The sequence below is a fragment of the Dendrobium catenatum genome, unplaced genomic scaffold (genome assembly GCF_001605985.2).
Source record: "Dendrobium catenatum unplaced genomic scaffold, ASM160598v2 fragScaff_scaffold_913, whole genome shotgun sequence".
Lineage (NCBI taxonomy): Eukaryota > Viridiplantae > Streptophyta > Magnoliopsida > Asparagales > Orchidaceae > Dendrobium > Dendrobium catenatum.
The window spans coordinates 558,108-568,652 of NW_021319375.1; the positions used below are offsets into that span (position 1 = coordinate 558,108).

General features: G+C 34.2%; 1 protein-coding gene across 1 annotated transcript in view; it reads left to right on the forward strand.

Annotated features, from left to right (window-relative positions):
• Positions 1 to 9,214, forward strand: part of LOC110109209 (receptor-like serine/threonine-protein kinase SD1-8) — a 14,445-nt gene extending 5,231 nt beyond the window's left edge. Inside the window, exons 3-8 of the mRNA XM_020840169.2 lie at positions 2,697 to 2,816; positions 2,970 to 3,124; positions 5,165 to 5,375; positions 6,308 to 6,545; positions 6,814 to 6,964; positions 8,845 to 9,214. Of these exons, the coding sequence (XP_020695828.1) occupies positions 2,697 to 2,816; positions 2,970 to 3,124; positions 5,165 to 5,375; positions 6,308 to 6,545; positions 6,814 to 6,964; positions 8,845 to 9,138 (1,169 nt within the window). The 3' untranslated portion in view covers positions 9,139 to 9,214. The remainder of the gene's footprint in view (positions 1 to 2,696; positions 2,817 to 2,969; positions 3,125 to 5,164; positions 5,376 to 6,307; positions 6,546 to 6,813; positions 6,965 to 8,844) is intronic.
• The last annotated feature ends 1,331 nt before the right edge of the window (positions 9,215 to 10,545 follow it).

Here is a 10,545-nt window from a genome sequence, read left to right on the forward strand (position 1 = left end):
CCTCAAACTTAAGGGAAAATTCTATAAGATGGTAGTTAGGCCTGCAATGCTTTATGGTGCCGAATGTTGGCCATTAAAAGAGAAGCATAATACTAAGTTAAGTGTGGCAGAGATGAGGATGCTCAGGTGGATGAGTGGCTTTACCCTTAGAGATAGGATACGAAATGAGCATATACGTGAAAAGGTTGGAGTAGCTCCAGTAGAAGATAAGATTAGAGAGAGTCGCCTTAGATGGTTTGGTCACATAAAACGGCGGCCTTTCGATGACCCGGTTAGGAGAGTAGAGGTATTAGATTTGACTTATGTTAAGAAAGGTAGGGGTAGACCTAAAAAGACTTGGTTAGAAAATATTAGGAATGACCTTTCTTTATTAGATTTAAACGAGAATTTGACTTTTAATAGGACACAATGGAGTAAAAGGATTCATGTAGCCGACCCCACGTAGTGGGATAAAGGCTTGATGTTGTTGTTATTGTAAGAGAGTGGAACCATTTAGATTGTGCTTGAGATAATCAAGGCTTTAAAAAAAACTCCACAATAAAATCGTACTAAAATATGTAGCAATGACAACATGATGTAGGCATCCTGGGGTTAACTTGTATAAAATTCTTATCGTTATTTGTGTGTTAAACTTCTATTCGATGGTTGTTTTTTTGTTGTTCTCGGTGATTAAATTTTGTTGTAATATTTCCTAACATTGGTATGTGCATCAAAGTGGATCAAAATTTTGTTGGTACACTAGCAATTAAATCTTTTTTTAGTCTAAAAGCTTATGATTATGGTGATGGCCAACCACAAGTATTTTTATATCCTCATATATTTCTCAATTATTTGATATTGGACTAAGGAAACATTTTCATACAAGTCCTCTCTCATGCATCATTTTGTCACCTTGTTTATCTTCCCCTCAAAAATAAAAACGTCCAACATTATCAAAGTATTATGTGTCAATCTATGATGCACAGACACGGACACGACGATGTGGATACGACACGGACACAGGATATGTCAGTTATTGAAAATATAATACATATAGACGGGTTGGACACGATATTATAATTTTTATAGTTTAAAAATGTTGTATAAATATTGAATAAGCATAATATTAAAAATAATTTATAAATAATAAGTCATTTCACTAGAATATGTGCTTAAAATGATTAATATTATGATGTTGAGAGTCGGCCGTCGATGTCGTATATCATGCATTAATGTCAAAATAGTGTTAGACTTTGATGTTGAGATGGGTTGAAATATCGATGTTATAACGACGTCAGACATCGATGTTGAGATGACATTGGACATTGTTGTGAAACCATAGTCACGACTCGCCAAAAAGAAATAAAAATCAGAATATTTGATGAATGGTATATTGAGTGCGGGCGGTTGATTTTATGTTGTGGATAGGAAATAAGAAATTTAGTTTTATATTTTAAATAAATAAAAAATTTAAATACAAGAAATTATATTTAAAAATTTCATAAAATATTTAAGACATGGATGTCGGACATGAGCGTCCAATTTGTTTTTAATATTTCTTAATGAGTCACGCTTTCAACGTGTCTGACATGTGTCGGAGGCGTGTCGGACGCATGTCATGTCATATACGTGTCGGACACTAGACGGCCCTTTGAGGAAAAGTGTCGGTGCATCATAGGTGCCAATAACTCGCTCAATAATATAGAACCAGTGTGCTAGTCACGCATACTTGAACCCTTCTCAATCATATTTGAAGGAACCAATACTCATGAGGGCTACAAAATACATTAAACATTGGTACTAACCAAATCATTAACTCTAGTACAAATTGATAGAACATGTTTATGGAGGGGCTGCAAAGTTGGGCTTGAATACTAGTGCTCAAATTGATTTTTTTTCTTAAAAGGTTAAACTCACAAGTCATTAAGGCCCGACTAGTGGTATTTCTATTCCAACATATTTTTTAGATTATTATTATAATACCTAATATTCATATAAAATTCCCCCTTTTATGAGTTCTATCTGCTAGTTATTTGTGGAATCTAATTGTGTAGATCAATCGGATTGTACTGTTGACTTTGACCTCAATTCCGTCTATTGAGTTTGACGAGGAGCTCGTTGGAGGGTTGCAGTGGGGCTGTCGTCCCTTGCTCGGGGGTTCGAGGGTAAAGCCCTAGAAAAAAAATTATTGACTGTATAGCACCAAGGTACTATGGATCTTCTCTGTAATAGAGAATTTTGCATCGAGGCACTATGGACACAGCGCTGCAGATCCGTTTTGAAATATTGAAGTTAACGTTGAGGTGTTGCAAGTACAACATCGTGGTGTTGCAAGTCAGTTGAGTTCATTTTCTATTCATTTTTAAGAGTTATATCCAATTGAAGGGGAGTATAACTCGTGAAAAACTCGTATTCGCATATGGAGATGGTGGACATGACTATGAAGTGAAGAAGAGAGAGTGAGTGTGAAGATATGTACAATTTCTCTCATTTTCATAGTGAATTTCTTAGTGAGGTGTGGCTTTGTAAAAGTTTTATGCACTATATGTCAATGCATAAGAGACGTAGCATCTAATGAAGCTTATATAGTGGAAACTAATATATCAAGTTACGGCTAAGCAATTTAACTATGTTATACTTTTCAGGAACAAAAAGTTATTTGGTTTGAACTTTCTCTTAACCCTTTTTTTTTTTGCATTGTTGTTTTCTTATTGCAGTGTCAAACCAATCTCACAACAGAAAAGCAACTGCTATAGTGGTGTCCACTGTGGTTTGTTTCTCCGTTGGTGCGTTTCTTATCGGTTATCTTCTATTTCGCTGCTGGAGGAAGAGAAGATGTATGATCATATTTTCAACTATCATTCATTTCTTTATGATGAATGCTTTTTTTTATTGTTCAGCGCCACCTTTTTTACTGCTACTTCACGCATCAAAGTATGTTACAAATGAGTTTCATCTAATTTGTTTGTGAATGTGATTATTTCATGTAGCTTTGGACTCATCTGAAGAAGTAAATGTGTTAAATATTGCAACTAATACGGACATGGATCTTCCTTTGTTTGATTATGGAACAATTGCTGATGCAACAAATAATTTCTCTGAAGATAATGAACTTGGAGAGGGTGGTTTTGGTCCTGTTTATATGGTAAGTTTAATTTCCAGTAGAGTTTTAAGCATGCTAATCTGGCATGCAATTTCATAACTGAAATGAATCTTATTTATGCTTCTGAGATGTAGGTCATAAAATTTTTTTGCAAGTGGGAGAGTGAGAGACTTGTTGGCTGTCACTAATCAATCTCTCTCCCTTTTTTTGTGCCTATATCTACTTCACACAACAAATCTTGTTTGTGGCACCTATCAATACCTTAGATGAGAGGTACACAGAATGAGATTGGAAAGAATTGATTTACTTTTGAGTTGGGAGGCACAGACCCAATTGGAGAAAGGTAGAAATTTTAAAACAGTAGGATAAAATAGAGAGAAGGGATTAATTGATGCTTATGTGGCAAGTGGAGAGAGAAAGGGAGGAGAGAGGGGGCCGGCCAAACAATGGGGGAATTAAGGATTTGCTAATTAATTGTGTGCCCCATAGGATTAACTCTTGATTTAAATCAAATCTGAAATTAATTCAGATTTTTTATTTATTGGGAGAGTTTCCTAATTGAATTTGCATAATAGGGAAAGAGTTTTGAATTTCAAAATTGATTGAATAGCAATTAAATCCCTTTCCTATTTGTGATGAGGTATTTAGGAAAGACTTAATGAGGGGTTTGAATTTTGAAATTCAAAATTCAAACATGGGAGAGAATTATTTGACTTCAAATATTTAATTGAATTCAAATAAATAAGCTTTCCTAAATGAGAGGATTATTTTAGGAAAATAATGAAGTGTTGATTTGAATTTTGAAATTCAAAATTCAAACATGGGAGGGAATTATTTGAATTCAAATAAATAAGCTTTCCTAAATGGGAGGATTATTTAAGGAAAGTAATGAAGGGTTGATTTGAATTTTGAAATTCAAAATTCAAATATGGGAGGGAATTATTTGAATTCAAATATTGAATTGAATTCAAATAAATAAGCTTTCCTAAATGGGAGGATTATCTTAGGAAAATAATGAAGGGTTGATTTGAATTTTGAAATTCAAAATTCATGGGTTATGGAGAGGAGGGTTGGTGGCTAATGGGAGAGAAGGGGCCGGTGGTGAGGGGTTTGGGGGACGGCTGGTGGCAGGTGGGTGCTTGGCGTCCGGCGGCTTAGGGAGGTGAAGAGGGGAATCGGCTAGGTGGGTTGGTCGGCAGCAGGAGGAGCGAAATAGGGTGAGATGGTGGGTGGAGGAAGGGGAGGAAAGGGATAAGAAAAAATAGAAAAACCAAGAGCTCACCCGTCGGTGGGCTGTTGGGTACTCCGTTAGCCTCTCCTAGGCTTCACCACCACTCTCTAGAACTCACAAAGAGATCATGACAAAAGTTGAATTTCCTTTCAATAATCATCCATCATCCCTAATACAAAGTCTTGGCCTCTATAAATAGGCCTCCATGAAGAAGAAAACACAAAGACAAACACGCCCTCCGGGCTACAACTCACTACATTCCCTCATAGGGGTATAATGGTCAAACACAACTAAAATAATAAAACTAATACAAAAATACAAAATAGAAAAACATAAAATAGCTCATAAATAAATGCTCCTGATCGTGGTCATTTATCTGCGACGTCTCCTGTGATAGACTTACCGAAATCATCTACTGATGTCCTTATCAAATAGTTTAATACTGTTACAAGCATTATTTTGACCGCATTTTAAATGTCTCTCAAATCTAAACTTGAATGGCAGTACCCCGACTAAGGCTTCATTTGGGATGGCTTTTTTACTGCTTCTTAAAGCAGCTTTTTAATACAAAAAATTTAAATTTTGTATTATAAAGCTACTTTAAGAAGCCATAAGAAAGCCGTCCCAAATGAAGCCTAAATATGATAACATATTGCAGTATAATTTAAACAATATTAACCATCATCATTTGACAGCCTAGCTTTAGTAGATTTTTGAAGGACGATTTTGTTCATCATGCAGAACTTGAATATAAGTAGTTGAACAACTTAATTTGTTAGCAATTTATGATGGTACAAGCTTGCTCAAATTCATTTTCATAAATGGTAGCTATATAGTTTCTGCATTTTTAGGGAAAGATGGATGATGGACAAGAGATAGCTGTGAAAAGACTTTCCAAAAGCTCAACACAGGGGCTCGATGAGTTCAAAAATGAGGTGATGCTGATTGCCAAGCTTCAGCATAGAAATCTAGTTCGGCTCTTAGGCTGCTGTGTGCAGAGACAGGAGAAGATGCTGATATATGAGTACATGCCAAATAAAAGCTTGGACACTTTTCTATTCGGTAATCTGTATAATCTTTTCATATCCATTTTTATCTCTTAGGGTTCGTTTGGGACGACTTTTTTACTGCTTCTTAAATCAACTTTTTAATACAAAAATTAAGAAAGCTGTTTTATGAAGTAGTAAGAAAGCCGTCCCAAATGAAACCTTAGTTAGGTGAATTGCATGCTTTCTTTTGCCCATAGGTTGTGTTACATGCATTGGATTATAAATATTTATTCTTTGAAATATGCAAATAAGTTACAATATTCTATTATTTGAATTTATTCCTTATTTACTTGGTTTAATAAGATTCATCTGGAACCATTGGTAGTCCACTCTCCCAAGGTCTGTGTACTCAACTATCTTATATAACACCAAAATTAATTTTTTTGCAAGGTGCATCTTACTGAATTTGCTGAAGGGACTTAGCTTTCTTAACATCTGCTATGTAATTTATATCATTAATACATGTCAATTATTTGATTTCGTGGTATCTATATGATAATTTTCTTAATAAGGCTTCAGTGTATAATTTGCTGACGGTTTAGTGTGTTGATGTTAGGCCATCTAATGGTTAAAGAATTGAAAAATACTCATAATCAGCAATATCTTATTCGAGGAAGATAATACTTAATCAAATACACAGCATTTGTTATACTATAATGCTACCATCAAAATAACCTTTAAAACCACAAGTCTTTGATACTACAATTTATGCACAACTGACTATGAAGTCAATATGTTTAACATTTTTTGCACTTGAGAACATTTCTTTGCACATCAGTTGTAATCAAGCGCTTTAAATCTTGGTACACAACCGCTCAAGAATTTTCTGCTTCTAGTTGTCTATCTTTTTTTGGTAGAGTGCATATTGAAGAAACCTACATTATTCTACAGTATAAATCGTAAGAAAATTCCATCTCTAATTTAAAATTAAATATTTCTGATCAGACCAGGAAAAAAAAGTGTTGCTTAATTGGCAAATACGTTACAACATAATTGTCGGAATCGCTCGAGGTCTTCTATACCTTCATCAAGATTCAGCTGTAAGAGTTATTCATAGAGATCTGAAAGCTAGTAACATTCTTCTAGATCAAGAGATGGTGCCCAAAATTTCAGACTTTGGTCTAGCAAGAATCTTTGGAGGAAATGAGGCAAAATCTCAAACCAAAAGAGTTGTAGGAACATAGTAAGTATTATATCTTAGCTTGGATAGACTGTAATATTTTATAGTAATAATTTTTGTCCTCAAGCATTTTCCATACTTGATTTAATTTTTTGAATGGTTCATATTTGCAGTTAAATTATAAAAAGAAACTATGAACCGTCCTATCTTTCTAAAAAAATAGCCCACCCCATCACCCATCCCCATCTTTATGTGTATTAATGCATAAATGATTTTTTTTTACCTCATGCTCTTTAATTTTTTTTAATTTAGACTATTTTTTGCTATGCAGTGGTTATATGTCTCCAGAGTATGCGATCGATGGCATATTTTCTGTTAAATCTGATGTCTTTAGTTTTGGAGTTCTAACTCTTGAGATCATAAGCGGGCAAAAGAACAGGGGCTATTATGCCTCTCAGAACTATTATTATCTTTTACGACAGGTAAAGTATGCTAACTTGTAAGTTTCTTTCTATTATCTTTTTATTCTTTTTTGAAGTGTACAACTTTCAAGTAATCTTGAGATGAATTTCACTCTTATTTTCACGTACCTTGAGTCTCCATCTTAATCAGTTTTTCTACATTTCACAACTTTTTCATGATATTAAAATGATGATAAACAACTCAGGAAGATATTAGCTATTCTTATAGCCCAATCAAGCGCAACCACCTTCACATAGCTCCGACTAAATCTTATAGCAAATCCAAACTAGTCAGCCACCGTTCTTATGTTGGGGAATATGCAAAATTTATTCATACACTTAGAGCAAAATTAAATAGAAAATAGAAAAGATAATCAACACGCATAATACTCAAAATTTTATGCAGGCAATGATAGCCACATCCTATTGCTGTTTCTACAGATTTCACTACAATGTAATTATTGAAAATTGCAATCCTAATTCCTCACATACAATATAAAGATCACTCTCTCAATAAAGAAAAATTCAACAAAAAATACAATAACAGCTCAAGACTCCTTTAATGAAATAATTTGCAAATAGGGCAACCCTTAATGAAAACATAAAGACAGTGACTCAACTAATTCTACAAAGTTTTTTTTTTTTTTTTTGCAGGATAAAAATTAAGCTCTGCAACTTAACCACTTAAGCCTCGACTCTATTCTACTCATATTAACCTAACACATGTCAAACAAAGTTAAAACGTATCTAATTAAAAAATAATTGAAAAAAATGCGCATGTGTAACCGATATGCATGTCCTTATTAATTTAATTGAAATTTCATGAAAAATACTAAAGATTAAATAAAAACTTTTAACTTAGTGAATCCTATTAATTTGTTTCATAGTAAGGGGAATTATCTAAAGAACTTATGAATGTCCGTTAATCATAGTCCCTCGAACATAATATGTCTTTTGCAAAATAACATAAAAATAATTGTTATAAAAAATATCTAAAGAGCTTATGAGTATTTATCAATCACTCTAATTTCTTCTAAACATATATATCTATTTCATATTACAGTGATTAATTTCCTTTCGAGTCTAATAAATGCATCTTCTACATTATAGGCTGGATATATATGTCATTGATTTTATTTTTTAAGATTTTAAAGTTATAATGTCATGTCAAATGTATGCCCATATTCTATATTTTTAATGATATGCATGCCCCCTCTCAATGTTGTATTGTGTTATCCCCGTATTCATATCAGTGCATCGTAATTGATGCCATTGGAGGGCTCATTGTGGTACTATAAAGTTTGTGATAGTAAACACTTGAAGATCTCAAGTGAAACCTAACGATCTTGACAAAAACAGAGAGGAATCTCCACAAATCCAACGGAAAATCAGATAAAAACAGGAATTTTATTTCAAGAACACAAACTAACAGAAGAAAATAGCAAGATACAATTGATCCTCTATTCGAGAGGAGGATCCATCCATCCCAAATCTCTAGATGCCGCTAGAGCCCAAAAGCCTAAACATAAGAAATCTCAAATTTCAGCCAAATTCAAGATGCCCTAACCCTAGGAAAACCAACTATTTAATGCACACAATCAAAAAGGAAATCTCTTAACAGTCCCTACATTCAAATTTCTCTCCTAACTCCTTCAAAAATCCTTCCCAAAAAGCTCTCCTGGATCCTACAGCTTGAACGGCTCGAGCGGGAGGCAAAGAATGTTCGCCTCTGTTCCCGCAGGCCGGTCCTGTATGGACCGGCTGGACCGGTCTAACAGTTGGTTGATAAAGGAACATGTGACTCCATTCGAAAAATATATAGTGCCTCCCTAAAATTTTCTATTTACTCAGTATCAAATTTATTTAATGAATAACATAAATCTATTCTTTTGTGAACTCAGGCTTGGAGGCTTTGGAAAGAAGGCAATGCCATGGAACTAGTTGATGAAACAATTGAAAACTCATACTCTGTTACTGAGGTTTTGAAATGCATCAAAATTGGTCTTCTGTGCGTTCAGGAAAGACCAGAAGACAGACCATTAATGTCTGATATAATTTTGATGTTAACAAGTAATAATGAGCTTTTACCAGAACCCAAATGTCCAGGCTTTGTAGCTAAACCAGATTCATCCTCAAGTAAGCGAGAATCCCCTTCTATAAACAATGTAACACTCACAATAACTCTTGGTAGGTAATAAAGAATTCATTTATAAAATAGTTTCTTTTTTGTACTAGTTGTTGTTATTGCTTTTCTTCCAATTTGGTAACTTGTATGTTTGCTATTTCTTTTCATCTTCCATAATGTTAAGCTTTTAGGAAGTGTTTGGGACAGCTTTTTCATTGCTTTATGAAGTAGTATTTTAAGTACAAATTTTTTCTAAAGTAGAAATTTTTGTACTAGAAAGCAATAAGAAAGTTGTCCCAAACGAAGTTTATATTTGTGTTTAGTCTGCTAACATTATAAGTTGAGAATTGTAATATGTCAATTATACATTTTGATTTTACCTATATATTTGTTGTATGTTGAAATATTCTTGTTGGTAGTGATAGTTTAACACATCGAAGTTGTTGGAAGATACGTACAGAGATAAATTAGAAGAACACTCATATTGCACTTGTCAAATTCATATTGTATCGACTAGGGGTGTCAATTTTGGGTCACGGGTCGGGTTCGGGTCGAACTCGGAACTGACCCGGTACTGTTTGACCCGACCCGAACCCGTCATGTTTTTGCAAACGGGTCAGTTTTCCGGACCCGAACCCGACCTGCCAAGTTGATGTTCGACTTCGCTATTCCGCTTGTTCACTGCTTCACTCCTTTCGGTCGGATTGGAAGTTACAACATTTTGATTGGAAGCAACGAGGGGAGCTCACTTCGCTCACTGTCGGGATTCCGGGTCAACCCGAACCCGACCCTAAATTCAAAAAGGGTCGAAAATATGGACCCAAACCCGACCCGTTTCGGGTTCGGGTTGACCCGAACATGAAATTTTCGTGTCGGGTTCGAGTCGGGTTTTCGAGTAGTGTCAAATATTGACACCCCTAGTATCGACAGTATGTTAAATGCAGATGATGTTTAACCCTCAAATGGTCTCGAGAAGTTTTTAATTATGCTTCTAAGTACTTGATTTCGACCTATTTGAACTCGTGTTGATGTTATTGTCGTCAGTTTTTTTCTGTTGAGATACATTGTCTCTTCTATAAATTTATTGAAATGAGATTAAAGTTTTGTTTGGGATAGCTTTCTTACTGCTTTCTACCATAAAATTTTATGAAAGCAAAAAAAAAAAAAAGCAATAACAAAAAATTATCTCAAACGAAGCCTAAGATAATAACAAAGTTGCTTGAACTCACCTGATATAAATCTGACTTGTTTGATTCATTTACAATATAGATCATGCAATTTTTTAAAATCAGTAAGATTCAATAAAAAATGGGTTAATTTCAAATCAATTTTGAGTTTCTTAGTCAGGCCGAATCCAACTTAAAAATTAACCGAATAAAAAATTCTACCTGAATTTGGCCCAAATGATAATCAAGTCAATCCAAATTCAATGTTTTAAGTCAGAATTAAGTGAAGTCATTAATGAACATCTTAGTAA